A 15,597-nucleotide genomic window follows, 5' to 3' on the forward strand; every position below is an offset into this window, starting at 1 on the left:
ATAATGTACTGGGAAACTAAAAAGCTCAGAAATTGCTGTGCGAGACTATTAGACTATTTGTCCAGGATGGCGCTGATAGAATTCTAGTGTACGAGTACTGGCATTTTAATTTCCGGTTGAAAAGGTGGAAGTTTGCCTTTGTTGATACTTAGGGCACTGTTTCACACTTTCCAAATTTACAGAATCTCAAGGAACACCACTTGCAAAAGTGACATAAAGTGGCTTCAGATAGTATTCAGACTTCACTTTTTGCACACTTTATTGTGGTGTAGATTTCATTTCTATTAAATCTATACTCAATAACCCATAATGACGGAAGGAAAACATCTTTTTAGTTTACATTTCTACTTTATTTAATGATTTTTACATTTATTAAAAATCTAAAACTGAGATCAGGTGCATCAACCTTCAACCTGTGCATCCACATATCTGCAGTGGGCTCCAGAATTATTGGCACCCTTGATAAATATACACAAAAATCATGTAAACTCATAAATCATACAGTTATTGACATGAGATTGATTGATATGTGAAGCAGTGTGCTTTATTAATGATTAAAAATATATATATTAATGGCACTCCTGGTTTAATACTTAATATGTATCCTTGGGTTACCTATGACCTCACCCTCTTCTTTACCCTCCGTGGCGATAATATGCACTTCCTCTTCCTGGCAAGTTTGCAACCATTCCATATGTTTTACACCTTTTTGTTATTGCCCTTACAGTGCTAAGCGGTTTGTTTAACAGTTTGTTTTTTGGTACCTATTACCCGACTTGTGGGTTTCAATTACCATCTGTATCTCCTGAATTGACGTTTGCTTTTGGCTTTTTCCATGCTGATGGTTGACAAAGGGATTTTGCATGCTTGTTACCTCATTTTTATACTTTTTATAGTGAAACAGGAAGTGACAGAATGACAAATTAAGTAAAATTGTATTGCAATTTCACTTTGTTTGATTTTATTTACAATTTATTCTGGTTAGGGTTGGCAATAATTTTGCACCTGTGGTTTCGAGAAAAATGAGATTACTAAATACAAAACATTGAAACATGAGAGTATTGAAATATAAGTATTTAGTTTCTCATATGTTCTCATATGTTTGAACACAAAATATATACTCACCAAGAACTTTATTAAGAACATTTTTCTTTATTACACCTACTCAGTCATGCGATTATCTAATCAGCCAATTGTGTGGCAGCAGTGCAATGTAAACAATCATGTAGGTCTAGATACGGGTCAGGAGCTTCAGTTAATGTTCACCATCAGAATGGGGAAAAAAAGTGATCTCAGTGACTTTGACCGTGGAATGATTGTCGGTGGCAGAGAGGGTGTTTTGAGTATCTCAGAAACTGCTGATGTCCTGTGATTAGTCTCTAGACAATAGTCTCTAGAGTTTGCAAGGAATGAGCCAAAAAACAAAGATAAATCCAGTGAGCAGCAGTTCTGCAGACAGAAACGCCTTGTTAATGAGAGATGTTAGAAGAAAATGGCCAGCCTGGTCTAAGCTGACAGGAAGGTGACAGTAATGTAAATGACCACACATTACAACAGTGGTATGCAGAAGAGCATCTCTGAACACACAACGCATCATAACTCTATGTGGATAGGCTACAGCAGTAGAAGTCTAATAAATACCTAATAAAGTGCTCACTGAGTGTAGATCATTATCCAGTTTGTTTATTATATGCAGCCTTTTGTCTCCATTTTTATTAAGGGTGCCAATAATTAAGGGTGCCAATAATTCTGGAGCCCACTGTAAGGTCCCACAATTCACACTGCATGTCAGGACAAAAACCAAGCAATGAATTCCAAGGAACGCTCTGTAGACCTTTGCGGTAGAATTGTGGTGAGGCATAATTCTTGGCAAAGATATAAGAGTTGGCTGTCTGGACAAGAAGGGCCTTGGTCAGAGAGGTGACTTTTGAGGAAGCCAATCTTGAGTAAAAAGCATATTAAATTCTCTGGTCTGATGAGACAAAAATTGAACTCTTTGGGCGGCACTCCAAGCACTACGTCTGGTGAACACCAGGCACTGCTCATCACCTGGCTAATACCATCCCTACGGTGAAGTATGATGGTGGCAAGATCATTCTATGGGGGTGGTTCTCAGCAGCAGGGACAGGGAGACTGGTCAGAATTGGAGGAAGGATGAATGCAGCCAAATACAGAGAGGTCCTTGAAGAAATCCTGCTCCTGCGCGAGTGCACGCAACCTCAGACTGGTGTGAAGGCTCAGCTTTGAGCACAACAGATCTGAACCATACAGCCAAGACAATGCTGGTGTGGGTTTGGGACAAGTCTCTGACTGTTCTTCAGTGGCCCAGCCAAAGACATAAACCCCATAGAACATCTGTGGAGAGACCTGAAGATGGCAGTTCACAGATGCTTCCCATCCAATCTGATGGAACTTGAGAGGATCTACCAGAAAGAATGGGATAAACTGCCCAAATTCAGGTGTGCAAAGCTTGTTGAGACTAACCTAAGAAGAGTCGAAGCAATAATTGCTGCCAAAGGGGCTTCTACAGAGTACTGAATTAAGGGTCTGAATACTGATATAAATGACAGATTTCAGTTTTTGATTTTCAGTAAATCTTCTAAAAACATGTTTTCACTTTGTCATTATGGGTTATTGAGTGTAGATCGATGGGCCATTTCAAATTAAATCTACAACACAATTATGTGTGCAAAAAGTGAAGGGTTCTGACTGAATGGTAGAGTGGCTAGACAGAAGCGTAGTGGTTAGTTTACATGACTGGGACCCGCAAGGTCGGTGGTTGGATCCCTAGTGTAGCCACAATAAGATCCGCACAGCCCCGTTGGGCCCTTAACCCTGCATTGCCCCAGGGGAGGACTGTCTCCTGTTTAGTCTAATCAACTGTACGTCACTCTGGATGAGAGCATCTGCCAAATGCCATTAATGGAATGTAATGTAATAAATTATAGTGAATTACCGTTCCATGTCTGTTGCTTGCTTGTTTACGCAATGTCTCTGTCACAATGCATTTAGAAGACTAGAGTGTGTGTCTGTAGTGGGGTTTCAGGGGTCAGAGATGGCACAGTGACCGGACACAGGTCCTTGAGCAGAGACGGTGCTGGGACTGGATACGGGTCAGGGACAGAGCTTTGGACATAGCCTGGGACGGTGCTGAGGACGGGCCCTAGGACAAAGCCGGGGACCAGGCCTGGGGCGGCTGGGTAGACTGGGTCAGGAGAAGCACTGGAGACAGGGTCTAGGGGTGCCCAGAGAACAGAGTTCAAAGGGAGGCAGGAGAAGGCGCCTGTGATAGAGCTGGAGCTTGGATCTAGGAAGGTACTGGGAACCGGAACTGGAGCGAAACTATAGACTGAGCCCAGGGAAGCTCTGGAGACAGGACTTGGGGTGACCCGGGGAGCAGAGTCCAAGAGGGCACTGGGAACTAATTCTGGGGAGGAGCTGGAGACTGGAACTGGTGAAGTGCAGGAAGCTGTGTCTGAGAGGTCCTGGAAACTGGACAGGGAGAGGCGCTGCGGACTGGACCTGAGCTTGAGCTGGAAGCTGGGCCTAAAGCAATGCTGGGGACCGGGTCTGGGGTGAAACAGGAGACCGGACCTGGGACGGAACAGGAAGATGGACCTGCCATAGTTCAGGGAGCTGAGTGTGGAACGAAGCAGGAGGCTGGACCTGGGACGAAAGTAGAAGCTGGACTCGGTGTGAAATAGGAGACGGGATCTGGGATGGAGTGGTAGTGCGTAATACAGAGACAGGTCTGACAGGGCGCAAATGTAGGAGCAGGGCCTGGGGAGAAGCAGCAAGCCTTCCACACTTGAGAAATTGTGGGCCATGGTCAGATACGATGTCTGAGGGAATTCCATGGATGCAGAACACGCGGTCTCTTGGACGGTGGGTAATCCAGATAGAGTGATGAAGTGGGCCGCCTTACTGAACTGGTCCACCACAGTAAGGATGGTGGAGTTACCTTCGGAAGGGGGAAGTTCAGTAACAAAGTCCACCCCAATGTGGCTCCAGGGTCGGCTGGGCACAGGCAGAGGTTGGAGCAGACCAGCAGGGGCTTGGTGGGAGGCCTTGCTTCTGGTGCAGGTGGTGCACACCTTGATGAAGTGCCTAGTGTCGGGGATCATGGTGCTCCACCAGAACTTCCAATTAAGCACCGCCAATGTGCGGGTAAAGCCGGGACGGCAGGACAGGGGAGACGAGTGAGCCCATTGAAGCACCTGTCTCTGAACAGCTGAGGGGACGTAGAGGCGTGTTCCGGGATTGGACCTGGGATCGGGCTCCTCTTGTAGAGCCCTCTGGATCACCTCCTCAATTTTCCAAGTTACTGAAGCGACAGTGCAGGAACCTGAGAGGATGTTCTCATGTGCCTCACGCTTGGGACAGGCGTTAAATTGTCGTAACAGGGCATCTGGCTTAACGTTCTTGGAACCTGGGTGGTAGGTGAGTGCGAAGTTGAATCTTCCAAAGAATAGTGCCCATCTAGCTTGGCGTGAGTTGAGTCTTTTTGCCGTTTGGAGGTACGCCAAGTTCTTGTGGTTTGTCCAGATGACAAAAGGTTACTTGGATTCCTCCAGCCAATGCTTCCACTCGCCAATTCCACTCACCACGTCATAATTTCTCTCCGCTGGTGATAGCTTTTTGGAGAAGGAAGCGCATGGGTGTAACCGGTTGTTGGAGGCAGAGACTTGCGGCAGCACAGCTCCCACCCCAGTGTCGGAAGCATCCGTCTCCACGTCAAACTGGCAGGAGGGGTCGGGGTGCACCAGGATGGGGGCGGGGGAGAATAGTCTCTTGATCTTGAGAAATGCCCCCTCTGCTTCGGGACCCCAATGGAATGGCATGGCAGTGGATGTAAACTTGGTGAGGGGGGAGACAACCTGGCTCTAGGACCTGATGAATCTTCTGTAAAAGTTGGCGCATCCCAAGAAGCAATGGAGGTGTTTTCGAGAGACAGATATGGGCCATTTAGTGACCGCCTGAACCTTTTTGGGATCCCTGATCTGTCCCTTTTCCAGAATGAAGCCAAGAAACTTGACAGTGTCAGTGTGGAACACACACTTCTCCTCCTTGATGAACAGTTTGTTCTCCAACAGTCTCTGCCTGACGTGAATCTCATGTTCCTTGGCATTGGTGGAGTAAATTAGAATTAGAATCGTCCAGGTAAACAAATACATGTCGGCCCAGTAAGTCCCGAAGAACATCGTTCACTAATGCCTGGAACACGGCGGTTACATTAGTGAGGCCGAACGGCATGACCAGGTATTCAAAGTGTCGAAGTGTTGAAGTGTTGAAGGTGGTCTTCCACTCGTCACCCTCTCAAATACGAACTAGGTGGTAGGCATTGCGTAGGTCTAACTTGGTGAAGATGGTGGCATCCTGTAGTGGATGGAAAGTGGAGTCCATCAATGGCAGAGGATATTTGTTTTTGACAGTAATGTTATTGAGTCCTCTGTAGTCAATGCAGGGACACAATGAGCCAGCTTTCTTCTGGACAAAGAAGAATCCGGCACCCACAGGTGAAGAGCACGGGCGAATCAGTCCATTGGCTAGGCCGTCCCAGATGTATTTTTCCATGGCCTCCCTTTCCGGTCTGGAGATATTTTAGAGACGGCTTGAGGGGAGTGTGGAACCGGGTAGCAACTCGATGGCACAGTCATAGGGTTGGTGAGGGGGGAGCGTTTGTGCCTGCATTTTGGAAAAGACTGTGTCTAGGTCGTGGTAAGGGGTGGGCACCTTCTCCAGGGAGGGCTTGGGGACTTGATGGTGGGGTTGTGTCTCTGGAGCATGGGTAATCCAAAAATGAGCTGGTCATTAGGGGACCGGATGACGCGGAACTGAATCATTTCATCATGGTTTCCAGAAATGATCAGCTGGATGGGTGTGGTGATGTGGGTCATGCGGCAAAACGTCTTTCCATCCAACGACCGAGCATTCTCGGGGTGGGGCAGTGGGAAGGTTTTAATGTCCAGTTCCATTACTATTACTTCATCAATGAGGTTCCCGTCAGCTCCGGAATCCACCAACATGTTAAACTGGATTGCTCTGTCGGGAAGCATCAACATAGCAGTATGTTTGCGGCGATGGTCGTTCCTGGCAGACCCTTCATGTCTGTCGAGCGCTCTCACTTCACCAGAGGGTGCACCGAACTTGGGTGTTTCACAGCTTCCCACAATAGAAGCAGGAACCAGTAGCTCTCCGACGTGTCCGTTCCTCGGGTGAGATTTTCATACCCGCACGGGAAAGGACCATGGGTTCGACTCCTTCAGTTTGCCTCTCCTCTGGTCGGGAACTTGACCCTTGTCTGGGGTATGGCTGGCCGAGTGGGACCTGTCTCTCAATTCGGTGTTGTCTGGCACGGTTGTCCAAACGAATGGAGGGCGTAGAACACGGCCATTGAGTCAGCAGGGTCCATCGTGGCGAAATTGTTCTGAGACGGGTGCGTGGGGGTTGGACCCAAAATGCACAACTGAGACAACAGAGATGTGATAGTCCCGTAAGGGCTTTATTAAAGGAATGTCCAATGAGCGTAGTAGAAAACGAGCAAAGTTCATACACGTGAAATCCAGCCAAAACCAAAGTACAGTACCGAGGGAGAAGGCAATCCTGTAATTGGTACACCCTGCAAATAATCCAGTAACCAGGAAAGCTGTCAGTGGGGCAGTAATGCAGATGGACGGCAGGCAGTCTTAAAGTCAAAGGCGGTGCAAGAGTCAAGACCAAAGTCAGCTCTGTGGGGCAAGAGCACAAAGATAGCAGGCCAAAGTTCATGGTACAGGCAGGTAGTGGTCAACAAAACAGAAGTCAATAACTTTGGTCAGTAAACAGGCTTGGATCTTAACGGATAGACAAAGGCTTGGAAAAACGCTCAAGTGCACTGAAAAACAGAAGGCAACAATTTTGCAAAGACATGACATGAACACTGAGCTTTATGCAGGTGTAGACAGGTGCAGACAATTAGCTTGAGAGCAGCATGTGAATGGAAATCAGGTGTGTTAACAAGTTAACAAGATAATTAATAATCGTTAGTAATAAACCTATCCTGACCTAGCGTTAGTAAATTATTAAATGACATGCACAAGAGACGTAGGGTAAACATGAACACATGGTTAGAATGTTAGTATTACCCAATCCTGATCTAATGTTAGTAAATTAGTAAGGAGACGAGGGAAAATGAAACTATTAGGGAAGCGTAAGCGACAGAAAGGGAGAGAGAGAAAACATGAACGCAAGGTTTGCGAAAAAGTGTATGCTAATCAATGAACGGAACAACATAACATGAAACAAACATAATCGTGACATAACAAGTTAGCAAACTGTGACATGAATAAATTATCACGTCACATGACAAGACTAGAAAATACATCGTAACAAGACTAAACATGAAACGTAACATGACATGAAAATGAAATGTAACAAGAAATAAAACATAAAAACGTGGCGAGACCAGACTAACATAATACGTGACATGACAATACAATAACATGAAAACATGAAGTGACAAGCATAAAACATGACATGATGATTACTGCTTACAGCTGTAAAAATCCAGTACCTCAGAATATTAGAATATTACATAAGACCAATCAAAAAAAGGATTTATAATACAGAAATGTCAACCTTCTGAAAAGTATGTTAATTTATGCACTCAATACTTGGTCAGGCAATCATGGAGAAGACTGCTGACTTGACAGTTTACCGTTACATACAAAATATATCACATTTTTTAGAGACCTGTATTGGCATAAATGTAAAATCATTAGACCAGTCACCAATGACCCTGTGTTATCATATTATATCAGGCAAATATTGCACTTCCAACGGAATGCACAACCCCATCTGTAAGTTCTTAACAGCAGCATATTTACATGCCACATTTCATGCCAACCAGGTCTGTCAGGCAGAAGCTATAGGGAAGAGGGATGAAAACAGGGAGAATTCAACCAATGCATTTTTAAAAATGACACGCGATCGACAAACACTGATTACATTTGGGAACGTGCAGCAAATTGCGCTTTGATGTTGGCCAGTTCATCCACAGTGTAGAGAAACCGTATGTAATGCTGGGTCATTCCTATTATGACTTCCCAAACGGATGGCATCACAAGGCTCAATGAGGGTTGTGAAATCCCCGACCTGTCCACCAATTCCCTCTGGAACGTGCTGTTTGCCAGAAACCCAGGAGTGGTCAAAATCTGTTAAGGGCCTGGTACTGGCCTGTTTCTGTAGGTTGGTCCCTCTAATGCTGAGCCCAATTCAGCACACAATTCCTACAGAATTGCTCTTCGGAATCGAAATTGGCTCATAAGCCTGGAAAATCTGGGCTGGAAAATCCTTGTGGTCCCTGAACACCCTCTCCATCTGAAGCCTCCAACAGTGCTAAAGTAGCCATTGCGCATCGTTACACACGGTCATCACCCAGCTCTTTTATAACCCTTTCACAATTAGTGGAATTGCTTAACATTTTCAATCAATCAGTGTGGATGAAATAATGCCCCAAGTCCAATATGAAATATGAAAATTCATTGAAAAAAGAGATAAATATGGTTTTGTTTGGTTATGTGCTTTATTCCCTGTAACTAGTGTCATGACAAGTGTCATAAAACACCACTATAATGTGACATTTGCCATTAATGACAGCTCAGTGTTCAGTGAAATGTTTTTTAATGTCAACATCTCAACAATGCTATTCATCAGTGGTAGCAATCAAAGATGGTCTGAATTGCTAATTTCTCGAGTGATCATGTTTTCACACCCCTGAATCACAGTATGTAATTCAAAAGAAGGCCTATTAAAGGCAATTCAATATTAAATACAGTGCTAAAATGAGAACCTTTTAGATACAGTAACTCAGCCATTAAACCTTGTTTCTGTGCCTCCCATAAAAAAGGAACAAATTAAAATAAATACGCTTTGGCTTATTTGTGGTCAATTACACTTAGATTTTTTTATGTCATGTCGAGTATCTTATAAGATGTCCCTGGGTGAGCATGTGATTTCTATACAGTGTTCTGTCAAAGGCAAAAAGCATTTCCTGGGCTACTCTTTCTTTTCCCCAATGCGTGATAGTTAAAAGTTAACAGAAGCACATTACAATGGCACTTTATTTTCATAATTTCCTAGTATGCATTGGATGTATGAATTTAATAGATTCATGTTTTAACACTGCGATTACCGCCTTTTCAGTTTTCTGAGATTTTTCCCGACTGCTATGTAACTTTAGCCAATACCGACACCCAGCCATTAGGCTTCAGCATGCTTCAAACAAACCTTGTAACGCCAAGAACCTCAATGCTTACAAAACACAAGGATATGCGTGAGAGAAACACTTTAGTTCACCTTTAAGAGAGGTCTTTCAGTTTTTTCCCTTTTTCTCCCAATTTGGTAGCCAATTATACCCTATCTAATCCAATTAGCGCTAGCTGGGGATACACCATCTTACGACCCCATCCCTCGGCGGCCCAGTAGGATCTTGCGACCCTGAGAGCAACAGGCCTTCTCAAAGCTGTCTCGTCTCAATTAGACCGTTACTCCGAGGCGCCCGGGGCACTGTATGCGGCGATCCCACTAACCCTGCCAAGTCCCTCCCCTACAACCAATGAAGTGTGCAAGGGCGGCACGGATGGTGCAGTGGGTAGCACTGCCACCTCACTGCAAGGAGGTCCTGGGTTCAAATCCCGGTCGGCCGGGGCCTCATGCAAACTCCTGTGTGGAGTTTGCATGTTCTCCCCGTGTTTGCGTGGGTTTCCTCCCACAGTCCAAAGACATGCAGGTTAGGCGACCTGTCCAGGGTGTATTCCTACCTTCGCCCAATGTATGCTGGGATAGGCTCAAGCGACCCTGTTCAGGATAAGCGGGTTAGGATAATGAATGAATTAATAAAGTGTGCAAAAATAAAGGGGTCTGAATAGTTTATGAATCCACTGTATTGCCAAAATGCATGTAATTTGAGAATGGAGTGCACACTCATGTAATGAGTTCTGCATGTGCAGAAAGCGTGTGTACTGATGAAATAATACATAGAACATAAATGCAACACCCAAATTGTATATCTCCATAAAGCAACAAAACAGTGGGTGATTCTAACATTGTTTTGATTCCTGTTTTGATTAGTCTGATTTGTGTTTCTTTTTGAAAGTGTATACATCGTGATTTGGCTGCAAGGAATGTGCTGGTGACCCGCAACAAAACTGTGAAGATTGGGGACTTTGGACTTGCCAGGGACATTGAGAAAGACTCCAACTATGTTGTCAGGGGAAATGTAGGTGTTGCTAAGACCATGTGTGAGTAGACCACAAAACCAGGGCTGTTGGAATACAGTATGCTTGGTGACAATGTGTTTATGGCTGTCTGAAATTGCACACTTGTGTACTTGTGAACTCATCCTATTTACGTTAGAAAAACATTTGTTATACGAATTTGAGGTGAACTTATGTTGGTTTAGTTTTATTTATGAAGTAAAAAAGAAAAAAATGCTTCATTTATATTATGGTTAAGATTTGAGAAAAGTGATATTCTGGCTAACGTTACTCATCCCCAGTGCCACAGGCATTTTTCATGCCCTCATTAGCTGCTACATTGTATTTTTAGCTAGATATATTCTGTTATAATTGATTGAATATTAAAAATTTCAATTGTACTTTGCTGTCAGCTCTGAAAATGCAATGACTACTGAGAATGGAAAATGTGCTCCGGGGCCGACTACAATTTACGGTCCTCAAAAATACAACAAGAAAACTGGTGAATTCAATGTGTACTCAAGTCTTATGTGTGGATGTGGTTGTTTGAGGTGTTTCAGTGTGCAATGTGTGGGAATGGCTGTCTCAGATGTGGGTGTGGCTTTGTTTCATGTCCAGGTGGGTCAGCGTTTCATGTGCATGTGTGTTTGTGTCTGAGATGTAGGCGTTTCTGTTTCTGGTCTGCATTGTAGATGTGGGTGTGGCTTTATCTCAGGTGTGGGCTTGGCTTTTTGTTCCAGGTGCGGCTACCAGTGAAGTGGATGGCTCCAGAGTCTCTTTTCAAGGGAGTGTACACCATGCAAAGTGATGTCTGGTCTTATGGAATCTTACTGTGGGAAATATTCTCTCTCGGTACATAAAATTCACAGCACGCACATACACCGATGAGCCAAAACATTATGACCACAAGCCTAATATGCCTAATATGCTGTCGGTCCTCTGCGTGCCGCTAAAAAAGCTCTGGCCCACCAAGATATGGACTCTGTGAGACATCTGAAGGTGCCCTGTGGTATCTGGCACCAAGACGTTCACAGCCGTTCCTGCAAGATGGAGCCGCTAAGGATCAGACTTGTTGTTCCAGCACATCCCTATAGATTGAGATCTGGGGAATTTGGAGGCCAGGGCAACACCTTGAACTCTTTGTCATGTTCCTGTGGCAGGGCATATTATCCAGCTGAAAGAGGCCACTGCCATCTGGGAATACAGTTTCCATGAAGGGGGTCTACCTGGTCCGCAACAATGTTTATGTAGGTGGCACATGTCAAACAGTCTGCGGCTACATGGCACCATACACAGCATGGCGCCATGTATTGACACATTCCTCCTGTAGCCATCATTAAACTTTTCTGTGACTTAGTAGCCCTTCAGTCGGTTTGGACCAGAGCCCTGATTGCACCGATGAGCCTTGGGTGCAAGGGCAATGATGATATGCTGTGACCCAGTCGTCTGCCCACAATGATTTGTTAAAGTCGCTCAGGTTTTTACGCCTGCCCATTCCTCCTTGTCCAACACTATGAGACTATCGACTACGAGACTACTCTCTTTTTGCTTACCATCTAATATATCATAGACCTTGACATATGCTGTTGTTATGAGATAACGTTATTTACTTCATCTGTGAATGTTCATAATGCTTTGGCTGATCGGTGTACATACTTGCATACTCTACTGTACAGACACACTCTTACAAGTACCTAGTAATGCTAGCTCTCATGAATTTTTATACAGGATTTCCTAGTCTTGTATCCTATTCTCAACTACGAAAATGTGACTTGGTGCAGTAAAGGGGGTATCATTATCCATATATGGCTTGTTAAAATATGTGTGTTCGACAGAAGTGGTTTTGAGAAATTTGCCTTCCGAGTTTTGTGAGCGTTTGTCACAGATTCTCATCTAGAAGTGACATTCCTGTAGCACACTGTCTGCCTGTACCTACAGTTGTGTTCAAGAAAATAACAGTACAACATCAGTAACCTGATGAACCACTGTTATTAGTAGTAGTGATATTTCTGCATGGCAAATACTTTACTTGTAGATGTAGTAGTGTAATAGAAAAACAACAGACCCAACTGTCATGACATGTACGCTGCTTGTTCTGAGTAATTGACCCATTCATTGAAAGGGGCATGTTCAAAATAATAGCAGTGTGGAGTTTAATTAGAGAATTCATTAATTCTGTGAAAAAACAGGTGTCATTAATTGTCCTTTATTAAGGAAGAAGGGAAGCAAATGTTTAACACATTGTTATAAAATATATTTCCTTTTGAACTGCTAAGTAAAATGGGCCGTAACAAACATTGTTCAGAGGAACAACGTCATTTGATGAAAAAGTTGATTGGAGAGGGGGAAATATATAAAGAAGTGCAAATTATAGGATGCTCAGCTAAAATGATCTCAAATGCTTTAAAATGGCAACATAAACCAGAAACATGCAGAAGAAAACAAGCAACTACTGTTAAAATCAAAGAATAGTCAGAATGGCAAAGATTCAGCCATTCATCAGCTCCAGAAAGATCAAAGATGATCTACAATTACCTGTAAGTGCTGTTACAGTCAGGAGACATTTGATTGAAGCTCAGCTATCAGCAAGAAGCCCCAGTAAAGCACCATTGTTGAAAAAGAGTATGTGCAGAATCGGTTAAAATTTGCCAAGGAACACATTGATTGGCCCAAAGAGAAATTGCGTAACATTCTGCGGACTGATGAGAGTAAAATTGTTCTTTTTGGGTCTAGTAGTCATTGACAGTATGTCCGACAACCCCCGGGTACTGAATTCAAGCCACAGTACACTGTGAAGACATTGAAGCATGGTGGCGCAAAAATCATGGTATGGGGATGTTTTTCATACTACGGTGTTGGGTTCGTATACCAGGGATCATGGATCAGTTTGAATTCATCAAAATACTTGAAGAGATTATGTTGCCATATGCCGAAGAGGAAGTGCCCTGAAATGGCTGTTTCAACAAGACAACGGCCCCAAACACACGAGTAAGCGAGCAACATCTTGGTTCCATACAAAAAGGATTGCGCTAATGGAGTGGCCCCTCGACCTCAACCCCATTGAAAACTTGTGGGGTGACATTAAAAATGCAGTTTCTGGAGCAAAACCCAAAAATTCATAGGAACTGTGGAATGTAATTTGTTCATCCTGGGATGAAATACCTGTTTCTAGGTGCCAGAAGTTAGTCGAATCGATGCAATGCAGATGGGCAGCAGTTATCAAAAACAATGGTTATGCACGTAAATATTATATTGGTTATACTGGATTGGGCAACCGAAACAAGCAGGCAGTTTCTTGAGGGTTGCAGAGTCTCTCAGTAGAAGACCTACAACAAGCAGAAAAGGCAATCATATCCTTTGTTCAAAGGCAACTCTTCAGAGAGGAGATTTCCATCTGCAAAAGGGTAACCCCATCCAGAGGAGAAGTTCTCTCTATAGACTGGACCCACGGATGGATGATGGCACCCCAAGGGTTGGAGGATGGCTCAGCAGGTGTGCTATGCCTATGGAAATGAAACATCCAATCATTCCCAAGAATAACCACATTTCAAAACTCATTCTGACTGATATTCACAAGAGACTTGGACATGCTGGCAGACATTATCATGCACCACCTGTCGACTCCAACGTGCCTCCACTGGACAGCAAAAGATGGCTGATCTCCCTCTGGACAGGGTGTCGCCTGATAACCCTCCATTTACATCCGTTGGTGTGGTAATGTCGAGAGGTATGGGGTAATCTTCACCTGTATGGCAACCCAAGCTATTCACTTGGAGATGGCATATTCGCTCAACACCAGCTCCCGTATAAATGCCATAAGACGGTTCATCTGCCGAAGGGGTCAGGTCACAGACATGAGATCAGACAATGGCAAAAACCTCATCAGAGCTGAAAAGGAGCTGTGAGATACATTAAAGATGGCATCAGATGGACATTCAATCCCCACTCTGGTGCCCACCATGGTGGAATATGGGAGCGAATGGTGGGACGTCCACTGATCCCAACGACCTACAGCCTCTCACATCTAACAATCTGCTGCTTATTAAAAGGAAACCAATTATGCCACCTGGCCTGTTCCAGCATGACGATACGTACTCAAGGAGGCGGTGGAGACAAGTTCAATACCTCGCAGACCTGTTCTGGAAACGGTGGCTCAGGGAGTATCTTTTACATTACATTATTGGCATTTGGCAGACGCTCTTATCCAGAGCAACGTACAACAAAGTGCATACCCATAACCAGGGATAAGTTCGCTGAAAGACCCTAGAGGGAAGTACAATTTCAACTGCTACCTGTACAATAAAGATAAGGACAAGGGCCTTTTTTTTTTTTTTTTTTTGAACAAACAAACAAACAGAGCAAAAGTCACCAAAGTTAACTATCCAAACACTGCTTACCTAGCCAACTAAAAATACCGATACACAAAGCAAGTCACAGAGACAACAATTAAGGTTCACAGGGAGGTAGGGAGGGATGGGGAGAGGTGCTGCTTGAAGAGGTGTATCTTCAGCTTGCGCTTGAAGGTGGGGAGAGATTCTATAGTTCTGACCTCAACGGGGAGTTCGTTCCACCACTGTGGAGCCAGAACAGACAGTAGTCGTGAGCGTGAGGTGGAGGTTCTGAGAGGGGGAGGTGCCAAGCGGCCTGTGGAGGCTGAACGAAGAGGTCTGGCAGGGGTGTAGGGTCTGATGATTTTTTGCAGATAAGCTGGGGAAGACCCTTTAACTGCTTGGAAGGCTAGCACCAATGTTTTGAATTTGATGCGAGCCATGACAGGCAGCCAGTGGAGGGAAGTAAGCAGGGGGGTGACGTGTGAGTATTTGGGAAGGTTGAAGACCAGACGAGCTGCTGCATTCTGGATGAGTTGGAGGGGTCTGATGGCGGACGCTGGGAGGCCAGCCAAGAGGGAATTGCAGTAGTCCAGGCGGGACAGAACCATCGCTTGGACCAGGGGCTGGGTCGAGTAGGGGGTGAGAAAGGGGCGGATTCTCCGTATGTTGTATAGGAAGAACCTGCAAGACCGGGTCACCGCCGCAATGTTCTCGGAAAGGGACAGTCTGCTGTCCATCACCACGCCGAGGTTCCTTGCACTGGGTGACGGCGTGAGTGTGGTATCCCCGAGGGAAATGGAGAGATCTAGATAGGGAGAGGTATTAGCAGGGATGAATATCATTTCAGTTTTACCTGGGTTGAGCTTTAGATGGTGGTTGTCCATCCAGCTCTGGATGTCCCTCAGGCAAGCAGAGATACGGGTTGAAACCTGCGTATCAGACGGCGGGAACGAGACGAAGAGTTGGGTATCATCCGCGTAGCAGTGGGAGGATAGCCCATGTGCAGTGATCACAGGGCCAAGGGAACGAGT

At 44.8% G+C, this 15,597-nt stretch overlaps 1 protein-coding gene across 5 annotated transcripts in view; it reads left to right on the top strand.

The window, feature by feature from the left end:
* flt3 (fms related receptor tyrosine kinase 3) overlaps positions 1-15,597 on the top strand; it is a 146,635-nt gene that overhangs the window by 117,182 nt on the left and 13,856 nt on the right. For 4 of the 5 annotated variants that reach the window (XM_061240732.1, XM_061240733.1, XM_061240735.1 and 1 more), the window contains 2 exons: positions 10,136-10,258; positions 10,976-11,087. In XM_061240732.1, coding sequence (XP_061096716.1) covers positions 10,136-10,258; positions 10,976-11,087 — 235 coding nt within the window. Of the gene's footprint in view, positions 1-10,135; positions 10,281-10,975; positions 11,088-15,597 lie in introns of all 5 variants that reach the window. The other variant, XM_061240734.1, reaches the window with a different exon arrangement.

The sequence above is a fragment of the Conger conger genome, chromosome 4 (assembly GCF_963514075.1).
Source record: "Conger conger chromosome 4, fConCon1.1, whole genome shotgun sequence".
Classification (NCBI taxonomy): Eukaryota; Metazoa; Chordata; class Actinopteri; order Anguilliformes; family Congridae; genus Conger; species Conger conger.